Raw genomic sequence first — 16,506 nt, forward strand, 5'->3', positions numbered from 1 at the left:
TTTCATTTCCTAACACAGCGCCACTTCTGTGTGTTTGCCCTGTCGTTTCCTGGCATGGATGCCCTTGCAACCATCTACAGTACCATTCTGTCCCAGCATCTCAAGCTTGGCAACTTTGCAGGGGCATTGCAGAAATCTACGCAGCAGCTCATCAACCTGGCGCTGGCCCTGCATCACAAAGTGGCTTCTACATTTCTACCAACAGCCATCAAATTCCATTACATCTTCAACCTGCGGGATCTGTCCAACATCTTTCAGGTGAGTTCACTGGCATTTAACATCTAATATGTTGTTAGACCACCAAGGACTCAATTTCTGACTATTTCATACAGAGGGTGGTGAAAGATTGGAGCACATTGTGCAGAGGGGTGGATGAGGTTCAAAAACAACATCAGTGATGATAAGTGGGAGTGGACTAGACATTTTGTTAGATCAATTCAAACATATAAGACGCGATTCAGCGACCCTGTTGCGCCAGGCGCATTTCCGGACGCAATGGGTGAATTGCATCTGAGCTCCAAATCGGGCTCCACGCCGGGCAAACGCGAGTCACCCAACTCACTCCGCCCGACATGATCTGGATCTCACACTCACTGGGCATGATCCAGATCTGAATGTATAAATGAGCAGTACGCCAGATTCACTCGGCGCCTGGGGCTCACTTGCAATCCTGGGAGACCTTGCCAGGGCGTCATTTATTACTGGTCCACACAAATGTGGACCTGTCATAACAGCACCTGGAGAGTGGAGGGGTTCCCAGGTCATTGGAGACCCCGGTTGGTCAGTGTGGTAGTATGCATTAGGGGTCATGTGGGACTGTGAAGCCGTGATGTCATTGGCTGAGAGATCCCGGGTCCTGGTTGGCTGTTGATCTCTAGCTCCGCCCTGAAGGCGGAGTATAAGAACCAAGAGTTCTCCCCCGCAGGCCAGTCTGTTGCTGAACTGCGGGGAACAAGTCACGCTAAATAAAGCCTCATCGACTTCATCTCTATTCGTCTCTCGTGAGTCTTTGTGCGCTACAATTTATTAAGCGTGCTTAAAGGACTATGGAACTCAGGATCATCCCGGAATGCCTGAGGATCAGCCCCCACGCAGTGAACTCAGGAGCAGTTTTTAAACACTGGCAGACTTGTTTCGAAGCATACCTCCGAACGGCCCCCGGCCGGGTCACAGAAGACCAGAAACTACAGGTCCTGCACTCGAGGGTAAGCCCGGAAATTTTCCCTCTCACAGAAGACGCAGAGAATTTCCAGACAGCGTTCGCAGCACTAAAGAGCATCTATGTTTGCCCAGTGAACCAGATCTACGCACGCTACCAACTCACAACGAGACGGCAAAGTCCCGGAGAATCGCTGGACGAATTCTACGCCGCGCTGCTAATTTTGGGACAGGCCCCCGTCACGACAAACCCCCCCCCACCCCACAGGCTTGCGCGGTCCAGACACCAAGTCGTCCCGGGGGAGCCCGCTGCTATTTCTGCGGCCAGGCGAAACACCCCCGTCAGCGCTGCCCGGCCCGCGCAGCGATTTGCAAGAGCTGCGGGATAAAGGGCCATTTCGCGGCTGTGTGTCGGTCCCGGGAGGTCGCCGCTGTCCCCGGAGAAGAAGGAGTCCTGCGCGTCTCAAACGCTCCCCAACCCCCCCAGCGCCCCATGTGCGACCCGCAGGCGCAGCCATTTTGGGTCCTGGCCACCGCTGTCCCCGGAGAACAAGGAGTCCTGCGCGTTTCAAACGCTCCCCAACCCCCCCCCAGCGCCCCAGGTGCGACCCGCAGGCGCAGCCATTTTGGGTCCCGGCCACCACGAGGGGAGGAGGGGCGCCGCCATCTTGGGACCCCCAGCCCTGTGCGACGCATGGGGGTGGCCATTTTGTCCACCCCCGCCGCCATCTTGTGACCCCCCAGCCATGTGCGATGCAGGGGGCGGCCATTTTGTTCACCCCCGCCGACATCTTGGACGGCAACAATGGACCCCAGCATCGACGGTTCCACGGGGTTCGAGGAAGACGCTGAAGCACTACGACCACGTCTGGCCTCAATGACGCTGGACCAAGCACGGCCCCGGACGCTCCAGACGACGACAACAACAGTGCTGATCAACGGGCACGAGACACCATGCCTGGTCGACTCCGGGAGCACAGAAAGCTTCATCCACCCCGACACGGTAAGACGCTGTTTTTTGGCCATCCGTCCCAGTGCGCAAAAGATTTCCCTAGCTGCAGGATCCCACTCCGTACAGATCAAAGGCTTCTGCATAGTGACCCTAACGGTGCAAGGGAGGGAGTTTAAAAGCTACAGGCTCTACGTCCTTCCCTAACTCTGCGCGCCCACATTACTGGGATTAGACTTCCAGTGCAATCTGCAGAGCCTAACTTTCCAATTCGGCGGCCCAATACCCCCACTCACTATCTGCGGCCTCGCAACCCTCAAGGTTGAGCCCCCATCCTTGTTTGCAAACTTACCCCGGATTGCAAACCCGTCGCCACTAGGAGCAGACGGTACAGCGCCCAGGACCGGACATTCATTCGGTCCGAAGTCCAGCGGCTACTGAAGGAAGGCATAATCCAGGCCAGCAATAGTCCCTGGAGAGCACAGGTGGTAGTAGTAAAGACAGGGGAGAAGCAAAGGATGGTCATAGACTATAGCCAGACCATAAACAGGTACACACAGCTAGCTGCGTACCCTCTCCCCCGCATATCCGACATGGTCAATCGGATTGCCCAATATAAGGTCTTCTCCACCGTGGACCTCAAGTCCGCCTACCATCAGCTCCCCATCCGCCCAAGTGACCGCAAGTACACAGCCTTCGAGGCAGACGGGCGATTATGCCACATCCTAAGGGTCCCATTCAGCGTCACAAACGGGGTCTCGGTCTTCCAACGAGAGATGGACCGAATGGTTGATCAACACGGGTTGCAGGCCACGTTCCCGTATCTCGACAACGTAACCATCTGCGGCCACGATCAGCAGGACCACGACGCCAACCTCCAAAAATTCCTCCAGACCGCTAAAGCCTTGAACCTCACATACAACGAGGACAAGTGCGTTTTTAGCACAAACCGGCTAGCCATCTTGGGATATGTAGTGCGCAATGGGATAATAGGCCCCGACCCCGAACGTATGCGCCCCCTCATGGAATTTCCCCTCCCTCACTGCTCAAAAGCCCTAAAACGCTGCCTGGGGTTCTTTTCATATTACGCCCAGTGGGTCCCCCAGTACGCAGACAAGGCCCGCCCCCTAATACAGACCACGACCTTCCCTCTGTCGACAGAGGCTTGCCAGGCCTTCAGCCGCATCAAAGCGGATATCGCAAAGGCCACGATGCGCGCTATCGATGAGTCCCTCCCCTTTCAGGTCGAGAGCGACGCCTCCGATGTAGCTCTAGCGGCCACCCTTAACCAAGCGGGCAGACCCGTGGCCTTTTTCTCCCGAACCCTCCACGCCTCAGACATCCGCCACTCCTCAGTGGAAAAGGAAGCCCAAGCCATAGTGGAAGCTGTGCGACATTGGAGGCATTACCTGGCCGGCAGGAGATTCACTCTCCTCACTGACCAACGGTCGGTAGCTTTCATGTTTGATAATGCACAGCGAGGCAAAATTAAAAATGACAAGATCTTAAGGTGGAGGATCGAGCTCTCCACCTTCAACTATGAGATCTTGTACCGTCCCGGAAAGCTGAACGAGCCGTCCGATGCCCTATCCCGCGGCACATGTGCCAACGCACAAATTAACCGTCTCCAAACCCTCCACGAGGACCTCTGCCACCCGGGGGTCACTCGGTTCTACCATTTTATAAAGTCCCGCAACCTCCCCTACTCCGTGGAGGAGGTCCGTACAGTCACAAGGAACTGCCACATCTGCGCAGAGTGCAAACCGCATTTTTTTCAGGCCGGATAGTGCGCACCTGATCAAGGCCTCCCGTCCCTTTGAACGCCTCAGTCTGGATTTCAAAGGGCCCCTCCCCTCCACCGACCGCAACACATACTTCCTGAACGTGGTGGACGAGTACTCCCGTTTCCCCTTCACCATCCCCTGCCCTGACATGACAGCGGCCACAGTCATTAAAGCCCTTAACACCATATTCACACTGTTCGGTTGCCCCGCATACGTCCATAGCGACAGGGGGTCCTCCTTCATGAGTGACGAGCTGCGCCAGTTCCTGCTCAGCAAGGGTATAGCCTCGAGCAGGACGACCAGCTACAACCCCCGGGGGAACGGGCAAGTAGAGAGGGAGAACGGCACGGTCTGGAAGACCGTCCTACTGGCCCTACGGTCCAGGGATCTCCCAGTTTCACGGTGGCAGGAGGTCCTCCCGGACGCCCTCCACTCCATCCGGTCGCTACTGTGTACCACCACTAACCAAACGCCTCATGAGCGCCTCCTTGTCTTCCCCAGGAAGTCCTCCTCTGGAACGTCGCTGCCGACCTGGTTGGCGGCCCCAGGACCCATCTTGCTCCGGAAACATGTGCGGGCGCACAAGTCGGACCCGTTAGTCGAGAGGGTTCACCTCCTCCACGCGAACCCGCAGTACGCCTACGTGGAGTACCCCGACGGCCGACAGGACACGGTCTCCCTGCGAGATCTGGCGCCCGCCGGCAACACGCACACCCCCTTGACACCAATCACCCCCTCCCTGCCACCGGCGCACCCTGCGACAGCCCCCTTCCCGGGAGGATCGGTCCTCCTCCCAGGTCCGACCAGAAGTGAGGCTGAAGCAGAAACCGTAAAGCTCCCGGAGACGACAACACTGGAACAAGCACCACCACCACCGGGGCTGAGGCGATCGACAAGGACGACCAGACCGCCCGACCGACTTGTGGCATCGGTGTAACACTAGAATGTTGTGGACTTTAACGAGAATTTTTTTTCCTTTTTTCCCTCTTACGAATACTGTAAATAGTTCAAAACAAAAAAACCCTGTACATAGCCCAGTGTAGGGCACTGTGATGACATGCAAATGTTTTTTTTCCTCCCAGGACCAGCCTTGTAAACCCCTACCAACAAGCGAAGCACTACCCCGCCGGGTTCATTTTTAACAAGGGGTGAATGTGGTAGTATGCATTAGGGGTCATGTGGGACTGTGAAGCCGTGATGTCATTGGCTGACAGATCCCGGGTCCTGGTTGGCTGTTGATCTCTAGCTCCGCCCTGAAGGCGGAGTATAAGAACCAGGAGTTCTCCCCCGCAGGCCAGTCTGTTGCTGAACTGCGGGGAACAAGTCACGCTTAATAAAGCCTCATCGACTTCATCTCTATTCGTCTCTCGTGAGTCTTTGTGCGCTACAGTCAGGAACAGAACAGGGTGGCACCTTGGACCTTCCCCTAGCATCTGGGCATCTTGACACTGCCAGCTGGGCACCCTGACAGTGACACCCAGGCACCATGAATGTGTCACCGGATGGCATTGCCAGGGTTCCAGGGCACGGCAATGATGCCAGGCTGGCAGTGCCCGGGCAAATGAATGCCAGGTTGGCACTGCCAGCGGTTATGCCTAGGCTGGAGGGGGGGACCTTGCCAGGTAGAGGGTGGTTTCCCGGGAGCCTCCCCAAGTTTGGCAGGGTTCAAAAGAGCATGGGCGTGCCTGAAAGAGAGGGGGAGAATATCAGGGTAGCCTTGCAAAATGGCACCCTGATCTGCGAGGTTCGCCAGCAGGAAGTTTCTCTAAGCGCGGCTTTGGTGGGGAGAAACTCCCCGAGGCCAAAAAAAAAGGTAAAGTGCCATTGGATAGCGGAATGTTTCTCAGTGCTGCAGCCACCGAGAAACGCTCCGCTAATCGTGCCGTTCAGCGGACTTTATCATGTGTCGGCTGAATAGCGCCCAGAGGGTGGTATCTTGTTGGAGCACGGGGTCTCTGCTGGCTGGACAGCCAGTAAGAGACCTATGCTGCCTCTTGTCGGGAAGGCCCACTGAACCACAAGCCAATCGGGCAATGGTGAGGCCAGTGGTGGTCCTTCCCCTGAATCAAGAGCCCGGGAGCAGAAGCCTCGCTTTTTGAGAGCTTCCAGCCAATTGGAAGCTGGCAGCTCATGTGCTCAGCAGCGCCACTGGGGAGGCATGGCTGCTTGCCGGATGGACAGGCAGCAGAATCCAGAATCATGAAACGGCCCAGGCTACAGATAAGTAATACCTGGGTTTGGTGGGGGGAGGGGTGGTGGTGCTGATTCACGAGGTGGCAATACGGGAGAGAAGGATGCTGGGGGGGAGGGGTTTGGGCAGCAACCAGAGCAGAGGGTGGCTTTCACCCACCACTTTCCTAATGTTGAGCCCTTCAATTAAGAGGAACCACTCCTCCTCCATCCCACCCCTCACCTGGGGAGAGAAGCTGTGCGCATAGTTTTAGCTGATGTGCATGCCACATTTGATTTGATTTATTATTGTCACATGTATTCGTTTACAGTGAAAAGTATTATTTCTTGAATGCGAGACAGACAACGCATACCGTACATAGGGATGGAAGGAGAGATTGCAGAATGTAATGTTAGTTTTAGAAGCATCGAACGAGGGTAAAAGATAGAATTAGAGGGTATGCTGGGCACAGCTTGCATGAAGTCGCCTCGCTCCGGCGCCATCTTAGAATTTGGTGACAAGCCCACCTGCAGCTGGGTTAATACCAGCAGCAGCGGAATGAGGCCCTTAAGTGGTCATTAATTGCCACTTGGGCCTCAATTGGCATTGGGACTGGAAGGTAGACCATGGGTCTTCTCACCCAGAACCTAATTCTGGCAGAGGTGGGAAGGCAGAAGGGCTCTGGTACTCCATCATTCCCCCCCCCCCCCCCCCCCCCCCCCGCCCCCCTGCTTGTATGCCCTTCCTGCCATTAGAGAGAGCAAAACATTCTTCCCTAAGTTCCTTAACTGTGTTTATTGAACTCTCAGAGATAAACGGCTGGACCAAAGTGGTGTTTTTTGGTTATGACCATTTTGGTCACCAGGTGACATATTGGACTGTTGGACCTTCATTGTGCCATTCTACAGAGTGATGGTGAGGAAAAACACACCTATAGTTCCCAGCACGTAAGCTCTGAATCTAAGTGGTACTGCAGTGTGCGATCAAGCATAATCTGTTGGCCAAAGAAAGGTGATGAACAATCAGAGGCTTCTTTCAAAGCGGTTGGGATAGTGATCTGGGAGCAGGTAGTTTACCTTCTATATTGAGAATAATTTGTGTGGCAGGAAGCCCCAGAAACGCTTTAAAAAGGAGAAAATAAGCAGAACGAACCTTGGCCTCAGCAAAAATTAAGATATTCAGCAACACCTTATCGACAACATTGGTAAAGGAGGGAGAAGAAAATTGTGAAATATTGCAGAGAGGCAGGGAAGACCATATACATTTGCGCGGGGGAGTTGGTGGTGAAAAGGTCATTCGGGAAAACACACCTGTTTTCTTGTTTTTAAATTGAACTTGAGGATTCTGTGCAGAATTAGTAAAAAGCACTGTTGATGTGGTGTCGTATTGTTCAAATCCTGAACAAAGTTGCAAATCTTCTTTCAGGTCAATTTAATTTGTGATAAGTGCTGAGTATCCCTATGTAAATGTTTCTATAATTAATGTTTGGCATTTGACCACTGTTCGATGAGTTTAAAGAAAACACGCTGGCCGCGATTTTGAGATCTGTAGCATTGGACTGGAGTGATGGAAACCCCAAGGCTATAACATTGGCCAGGCTGTTCTGGCAGCCTCAGTTGGCCTAAGAATCATAGAATCCCTGCAGTGTAGAAGGAGGCCATTCGGCCCATTGAGTCTGCACGACCCTTCAAAAGAGGTACCCAGGTCCACTCTCCCTTTCACTTCGTCCTATCCTCATAACCTAACCTGCATATTCCTGAACACTAAGGGGCAATTTTGCATGGCTAATCCATCTAACCTGCGCCTGTTTGCACTGTGGGAGGAAACTGGAGCACCCAGATGAAGCCCACGTAGACATGGGTAGAATATGCAAACTCCGATTGGCAACGCCGAAATCGCATTTGGTGATTTGCCGGAGACCCTTTTTTAGGCCGAAATCGGGGGCAGTGCCATTTTTCGGATGCTCTGCCCCCTCAAAAACGACGTAATCGAGGGGTATGCGGCACGCCATTGGGAAGGCCTCCCCTGATGTTCCACCCACAATGGGTTGAATTCCCGACAGTGTGGGACACGTGTCCTCTCATCTTTCGGGAACCTGACATGGCGCCTGTGGACTGTGTCCCGTGTCGCCGCAGTCGGTGGGGGGGGGGGGAGATGTTCCGCTTGCAGGGGGGGCTTCGGCGGGGGCTGGGGTCACTGGTGGGGGATGATCCGGGGGTGGCGAGAGGGTTTACAGGGGGGCAGTATTTGGATTGCTGGGTCTGCGCGCGGCTGGCGCCATGTTGTACGGCGTGGCTGCCGCACGCCACCGCCGTGTGCATGCGCAGCCACGGACCCGGCCATCCTGCGTCCATATCGGCAGGTAAAGCGGGGGGCTTTACGTGGCGCGGCTGCTAGATCCCCACTGGCGGAGCATCGGGGCAGGGGCGGCGATGGCTTTTTGGTCGTAAGACCAGATGCATCCTCCAGACATAGCCGCAGAATCGGAGAATCCAGCCCATGATCTGTGCAGGCCCACTGAATGACTGAGGCTAATAACCACTATTAGCTGAACAGTCCGAGCAGCATGAGGCTGCAGTGGTATTTGGAGGGTCAGGAATGCACCTTGCAGGTGCAGTGCTTTTGACTTACTAAGGATTAGTAAGTTGTCCCCAGACGGAAAACTGGTGAGATTCCTGTTGGCTGCTTTGCGATGAATCAGTTTGGATTTCAACCGCACGTAGAAATTTATTTGGAGCCTGGGGAGATTCTTTTACCATGCTATGGTGCCTGGGAGGCACCAGTAGTGCCAGGGTACCACCATGCCCAAAGGGCATGCACTTGGGGACCTGTGGGTGACAAGCTAAGGTGGCAGCTGGGCATTGCCAAGGCGCCCGCATTCCAGAGGGAGTGCCAGGGAGCAGCCCAGCACTAACTCTGGCGGCCCACATTTGTGTGGACCAGTACTGAATGGTGCCCAGTTGCGTCTTCGCTGTGAAGACTGGTAGATCCAGGACGCTGTAGATCCCGGGTAAGCTTGTCTAAGTAGGTTATAAACCTATTTAGGTGCGCGTCGTTTGGTCACGCCCCCTTAGGGTGTGATTCTGATTTTGGTGCCACGCAGGACTTGGGTATATCCCGCGAGGCGCAAAGGCTGTTGGGAATCCCACGGGAGGCCTCTCCCAGGATCTATTGGCCACGTTGCACTCTCTTCGAGCACAACACGGCCGACAGATCAGATTAGAATATTTAAATCCTCATTTAACATTACTCTTAGTTTTAAGACAGATTATTCCTGCTCCCAGGATTCTCAGACCACCGGGGGCAGTGCCATCAGGGTGCCAGCCTTGCACTGCCAAGGTGCCAAACTGGCACTTTTTGTGGGGTGGTGATCCGGGGGTGCTTTGTGTGGATGTTTAGGGGGAGGGTGGGGATACTCTCCCGTAGTGCGTTCGTGATGGAGGGCGGGGGGGGGACTGCATTTCAAGGGCTCAAGAGATCGGATGCCATTTATAATGGTACGAAGTCTTACAACACCAGGTTAAAGTCCAACAGTTTTGTTTCGATGTCACTAGCTTTCGGAGCGCTGCTCCTTCCTCAGGTAAATGCAGAGGTCTGTTCCAGAAACACATATATAGACAAATTCAAAGATGCCAAACAATGCTAGGAATGCGAGCATTAGCAGGTGATTAAATCTTTACAGATGTAGAGATGGGGTAACCCCAGTTAAAGAGGTGTGAATTGTATCAAGCCAGGACAGTTGGTAGGATTTTGCAGGCCAGATGGTGGGGGATGAATGTAATGCGACATGAATCCCAGGTCCCGGTTGAGGCCGCACTCATGTGTGCGGAACTTGGCTATAAGTTTCTGCTCGGCGATTCTGCGTTGTCGCGGGTCCTGAAGGCCGCCTTGGAGAACGCTTACCCGGAGATCAGAGGCTGAATGCCCTTGACTGCTGAAGTGTTCCCCAACTGGAAGGGAACATTCCTGCCTGGTGATTGTTGCGCGATGTCCGTTCATTCGTTGTTGCAGCGTCTGCATGGTCTCGCCAATGTACCACGCTTCGGGACATCCTTTCCTGCAGCGTATGAGGTAGACAATGTTGGCCGAGTTGCACGAGTATGTACCGCGTACCTGGTGGGTGGTGTTCTCACGTGTAATAGTGGTATCCATGTCAATGATCTGGCACGTCTTGCAAAGATTGCCATGACAGGGTTGTGTGGTGTCGTGGTCACTGTTCTGAAGACTGGGGGGGCCACTGTCGTACTGAACAGAACGGACTACTGCAAAGAAGTATACCGACAACTGAACAACCAAGAACACTACAGACAGTTACCCGCAGATCCGACCAAGGAACACATCCGCCAACTTAACAGACTGATCAAGACCTTGGATCCAGATCTTCAGAGCACCCTACGTGCTCTCATCCCACGTACTCCCCGCATTGGAGATCTCTACTGCCTCCCGAAAATACATAAGGCCAACACACCAGGCCGCCCTATCGTTTCAGGCAATGGGACCCTGTGTGAGAACCTCTCTGGCTACATCGAGGGCGTCTTGAAACCCATCGTACAAGGTACACCCAGCTTCTGTCGCGACACGACGGACTTCCTACAGAAACTCAGCACCCATGGACCAGTTGAACCAGGAACATTCCTCGTCACAATGGACGTCTCGGCACTCTACACCAGCATCCCCCATGACGACGGCATTGCTGCAGCAGCCTCAGTACTCAACACCGACAACTGCCAATCTCCAGACGCAATTCTGCAACTCATCCGCTTCATTCTGGATCACAACGTCTTCACCTTCGACAACAAGTTCTTCATCCAGACGCACGGAACAGCCATGGTGTATAACGTCGGCTGAAGGTCCTGTGCGGTGAGTAGGTCCTGTTCAAACTTGTGCATGAAGATGTTGGCGTATTGGGGTGCGAAGTTGGACTTTAACCTGGTGTTGTAAGACTTCGTACTGTGCTCACCCCAGTCCAATGCCGGCATCTCCACATCATTTATAATGGTGTCCTGATCTCTCGCTGCACTGAGGAGTTCCGGTGAACGGAGCACCTCAGTGCACAAAACGGGACTGTGTGCGGCCTCGGCCGCACGTTCCCCGCTGAGATCCCCTATCTAATGCAAGTGCCGTTTTATAGCATTGTATTTCTCCTTGCTACATGCGCCAGGAACATGCAGCTAAACATGTTCACAAGTTGGTGCTGCAAGGTTAGCACTACCAGGATGCCAGGGAGAAGTGGCAGGTCACTTCTTAGCCATTTCCCCGACCACTGAGGGGTTTCAATGGCCTCACAGTCCCTCCCCTTTCCGGCATGGTCATCACGACTGGTTTCCATTTGGAAAACAGTAGTGATTTGCACTGGGTTCCCACTGTCCCCGAGGGTCAGAAAATCCTGGGAGCAGGAAGAATCTGGCTTAAAACTAAGAGTAATGTTAAATGAGGATTAAAATATGCTAATCTGGGCGTGAACCAGATGATGTCGGGGCGCGGGGTTGGGAGAATCTCAAAGGTGCGTTCTCCCCGCCTCTAATTGTGTTATGGCCCCTCCCCCGCAATTCCCCAGCACCACGTGGCTCCCAGCGTGATCCGTGTGTGAGACTGTGGGTCGTAGAATCAGGTCCACCTTCACTGACCTTGTGTGCCCACGTAAGGTTATTGAATTTCTTCTTGTACTACTGCCAGGCCCTCAGCACCAGGCTCTGTGCCTTGACCTCAGTGACTACCTACTCCCACTTCTTTCGGAAGGGATTCCTGAAAGGTCCTCTGTCCTGCCGCAGAAACTTGTTTTCTCTCCCCCGTGAAACACTTTGTCTAATGTTACTAGCACCTGGGGCGAAATTCTCCAGAAACGGCGCGATGTCCGCCGACTGGCGCCCAAAACGGCGCAAATCAGACGTGTGCATCGCGCCGCCCCAAAGGTGCGGAATACTCCGCATCTTTGGGGGCCGAGCCCCAACCTTGAGGGGCTAGGTCGGCGCCGGACGAATTTCCACCCCGCCAGCTGGTGGAAAAGGCCTTTGGTGCCCCGCCAGCTGGCGCGGAAATGACATCTCCGGGCGGCGCATGCGCGGGAGCATCAGCGGCCACTGACGGCATTCCCGCGCATACGCAGTGGAGGGAGTCTCTTCCGCCTCCGCCATGGTGGAGACCGTGGCGGTGGCGGAAGGGAAAGAGTGCCCCCACGGCACAGGCCCGCCCACGGATCGGTGGGCCCCGATCGCGGGCCAGGCCACCATGGGGGCACCCCCCGGGGCCAGATCGCCCCGCGTCCCCCCCCAGGACCCCGGAGCCCGCCCGCGCCACCTTGTCCCGCCGGTAAGGTAGGTGGTTTAATTTACGCCGGCGGGACAGGCATTTTAGCGGCGGGACTTCAGCCCATCCGGGCCGGAGAATCGAGCGGGGGGGCCCGCCAACCGGCGCGCCGCGATTCCCGTCCCCGCCGAATATCCGGTGCCGGAGACTTCGACAACCGGCGGGGGCGGGATTCACGCCAACCCCCGGCGAATTCTCCAACCCGGCGGGGGGTGGGAGAATCTCGCCCCATATCTGTAAGCCACAAGTTCTCTTTCCCGGCTCTGGTATTACATTTGTCTCGTTTCCAATAGCAGCACTGGAATCAGAAGCAGCCATCATTTTTAAGCGCAGCTTCTTTTTCAGAGAGACAGACTGTCTTTAAGAGCTGCAGGCTATCTGCAACACATACTAGTCTCACGTACTACTCGGTTTCCTGTTGTGCACGCAGCCAACCAGCAGAATAGGCCCACTGGGTTCCTCACTGAAATCATAGAGATGAGGAGGCTGCACCAAGTTTACAAGTTTATATGCTGTCTACCTCAACAGGAATGGATGCAGAAAAATTGTGAACCACAATCCCATTGCCCAAAACTAGATATAAACCGGACTTTCTGACAATTCTGTCCTAAACAGAAAGACCAAGTAGCAAGTCAGCAAAAACATGGCAGCAAATTCAGCAACACCTACATCCTGTGATAGAATATAACAAAAGTTGGCATTTACATTTTTTATAACTGTTCCCATGGTTATTGCCTATATTACACGCTTGGTTTTCTAGTGAGCAATCAACCCACTCCTACAGTTTATAATGTCTCTACAGCTAGTGCGTCAGGAATCCTTTTATTTAAATAGAAATTGCTGAAAAAACTTAGCAGGTCTGGCAGTATGTGTGGAGAGAAAAACATAATTAATGGGCGGGATTCTCAACCCCCCCCCCCCACCCCGGCCACGTGCCTCTCAGCACAGTGCCATTTTCTGGCAGCGGGATTCTCTTGTCCTGCCGCTTGTCAATGGGATTTCCCATTGAAGCCACTCCACTCTTTTGGGAAACCTGTAGGCAGGTGACCATTGCCAACGGGAACAGAGAATCCCAATGGCCGGAGAAACATTAACACTGGGCTGGATCCTCTGGTTCCCCACCGTGTTTCTCGGCGGCATGCCATTTGCTGGTCGCAGGATTCTATCTTCCCATCATGCTGTCAGTGAGATTTACCATTGTAACCATCCCATGCCACTGGTAAACCCACGGGCGGGAATGCGATGCCAGTGAGAAAAGTGAATCCCGACGACGGAGAATTCTGGCCCCAATTTCTCTTTCCACGGATGCTGCCAGACCTGCTGAGTTTTTCCAACATTTTCAGTTTTTATTTCAGATTTCCAGCAGCATCAACATTTTGCTTTCAACTTTCCCTTGTTTTTTGCAAAAAGTTCTCAACTTCCAGACAACTGCAACCAAATCTTAGTGAGTCATGCAAGCTGCCACTAGTATCCACTCACTTTTATTTTATGTGTGGCCGCGTTATTAACCCTAAATTTTAGAGGACACCACATCAAGTTTACAAGTCTCTGCTTCAACACCCATCTCCTGGCCTCAGATGCAAGTTCGCTGAAAAGTGAAGAATTGAATGGACCTTGGTGGAGAGACTCCTCACTCAATGGCAATTCATCTCTCCCAACTCACTTCCATCAGAACTGTTTCCACAATGATTGGTCGTATCTGACAGAGGTCATCAACCTATGTATCTCTCTGCAAATGCTACCTGACCTGCTGAGTATTTCCAACTTTTTCTGTTTTTACACAATTTGTATCGTAGTGTTGTCATGTAAATAATTTTGAAGCAAAAATTAATCAGCACAGATATCGTTCGAGGTGTTGGGACTGCCACATTATAGACTGGCACTAATTGCATGGGCTGCCCTCTGACACCAGTCACAGGTATGTTGGGAACACACATACACAAAACATGTGTGCATGTACACATGCCTGCCTGAGCATACAACACACAAGGACCTCCTACCCCGACCGAATGGTGTTGCTTAGGACATCTGGAAAACTCATGCTAATGGTGTAAACGTTTCGATTACATGCTGCAGAACATGTCAGAACTTTTTTTTAAAATAGTGTCAAAGATATCGGTGGTAATTGTCTTTAATTGAAGGCAGGCGGTGGGCATAACTGGGGATTCAGTTGTATATCATAAATAGACATGGACTTGGCGAGACAGTGGTGGGGATTGGACTAGCAAGTGCTTGCTTGTAATCTGTAACAGTGTAAATAAATGCTTATACAAGGTTGTAAATATAGGCTTTAGTTCTATCCTTCACCAACTGGCTTTCTGGAATATAACAATGGACATTGTTGGCAAGGCCAGTATTTATTTCCCATCCCTCGTTACCCATGAGAAAGTGATGGTCAGGCACGTGCTTGAGCTGCTTCGACCCACGGTTCTGGTCACATATTTTGAGTTTTTGACCCAACGATGAAGGAATGAACATTGCGTAAATCGGTGTGTGATCTGGAGGAGAACCTATTTGGAGATGTTCGTATTCCTATGAACCTGGTGCCCTTATTTTTCTAGATGGTAGAAATCCTAGGTTTGGAATTTGTGGAACTTATTCCCATGAACCTCTGATTTACATTCTGTCGTGCTACAGTCAATCTGAGCTAACACTATCAAAGTAGCCTCCTTAATGTAGTGAACAAATATTTCCCTGTTTCTCACTTTGCAATGATCTAAATCCAGCTTGACATGTAAGTAGTTGGAATTCATATTTAAGGCTAATTTTCAACAGCAAATGAGCTGGTTCCATATTACAGTAGAAAATGTCCCTACTCCCTATTCATAACAAACCATTGAACATCACGTTTTTAAAAGTACTTACGTTTCCACTACACGTAGTGAATCACAGAAATTTCCCCCATTATCAAGCCCTGAGTAACTACTCTCAGCAAATTTCTGCTTCCAGCTCGTCAAAACTGTGCAAATAGGAACTAGGATAGTGAAATACTATCAGGTTGCTGGTTTAGATAGTTTGTAAAGGCTGTTTGCTTCGGGTCAGTCCATTACAGAAACCTCTCATTACAAGTTTAATTTTGTAGTGAATCAGAAAATTAATTCTAAAACTTTTCCAGTCTCCGGTTCTGGAACGCCAAAGCACTCCCATTTATTATTCCCACTGGTTATCTTCAAAGCTTCCCTGGCTGTAATTATGTAGGGTCCTCGTACTTTTATAACTTGGATAATTGTAGTTTGTGTGGAACAAAATGACCAAAATTGCTCTTGATTCAATTTCTACTTCATTTGACAGCAAACCAGAAGCAGCTGGAGTGGTAATGACAAAGCATAATTTTGATATTAAAAGTTTTAAAAAATTAATTGCTTTCCACTTACCATGCTCTTCTTTTGAAAGTGATCACTGAATTGTCACATGTCTGAATTGATAGATTACATACATTAGTTAAAGCGGCTGGCATTGTCACTAATAGACAGCAGATGCACAGTGAAAGTGAGTTGCACAATGATTTGAAGCAGTCAATCACTGACAGGAAACCTGTATCAGTGACACACTTTAGAGCATGGATTCAAAGTGCAGTAAAAACAAACTGATAGCTTGAGCAGAGGAGAGTGCAGCTTGCTGCTGTCTTTTATCACGTCTCATCAGGTATTTCAAAGACAGCACTCAAAATTAAGGGATTAACTGGGGGCTGAGTAAAAACCTTAATTTTTAATTCCAATTTATATTCAGTAATATTTGTGTTCTGCTACAGTTGTACAGGGCACTGGTGAGACCACATCTGGCATACTGTGCACAGTACTGGTCTCCTTTAAGGAAAGATGTAAATATGCTAGAGACAGTTCAGAGAAGGTTTACTAGACTAATACCAGGAATGGGCGGATTATTTTATGAGGAAAGGTTGGAGAGGTTAGGTTTGTATCCACGAGAGTTTAGAAGAGTAAGAGGCGACTTGACCAAAATCTTTAAGATCCTATGGGGTTTTGACAGGGTGGATGTGGAAACGGTGGGCGAAATTCTCCGGTATCGGCGCGATGTCAGCCGACCGGCGCCCAAAACGGCGCAAATCCCACCTGTATCGCGCCGCCCCAAACGTCGCAAAGTCTCCGGCCCGGAATGGGCTAGCAGCGACGTGACGCTAT

The 16,506-nt window shown here is 52.0% G+C and overlaps 1 protein-coding gene across 2 annotated transcripts in view; it reads left to right on the plus strand.

The window, feature by feature from the left end:
* Positions 1-16,506, plus strand: part of dnah9 (dynein, axonemal, heavy chain 9) — a 779,494-nt gene that overhangs the window by 358,427 nt on the left and 404,561 nt on the right. For both annotated transcript variants that reach the window (XM_072483125.1, XM_072483126.1), the window contains one exon: positions 19-258. In XM_072483125.1, coding sequence (XP_072339226.1) covers positions 19-258 — 240 coding nt within the window. The remainder of the gene's footprint in view (positions 1-18; positions 259-16,506) is intronic.

The sequence above is a fragment of the Scyliorhinus torazame genome, chromosome 18 (assembly GCF_047496885.1).
Source record: "Scyliorhinus torazame isolate Kashiwa2021f chromosome 18, sScyTor2.1, whole genome shotgun sequence".
NCBI lineage: Eukaryota > Metazoa > Chordata > Chondrichthyes > Carcharhiniformes > Scyliorhinidae > Scyliorhinus > Scyliorhinus torazame.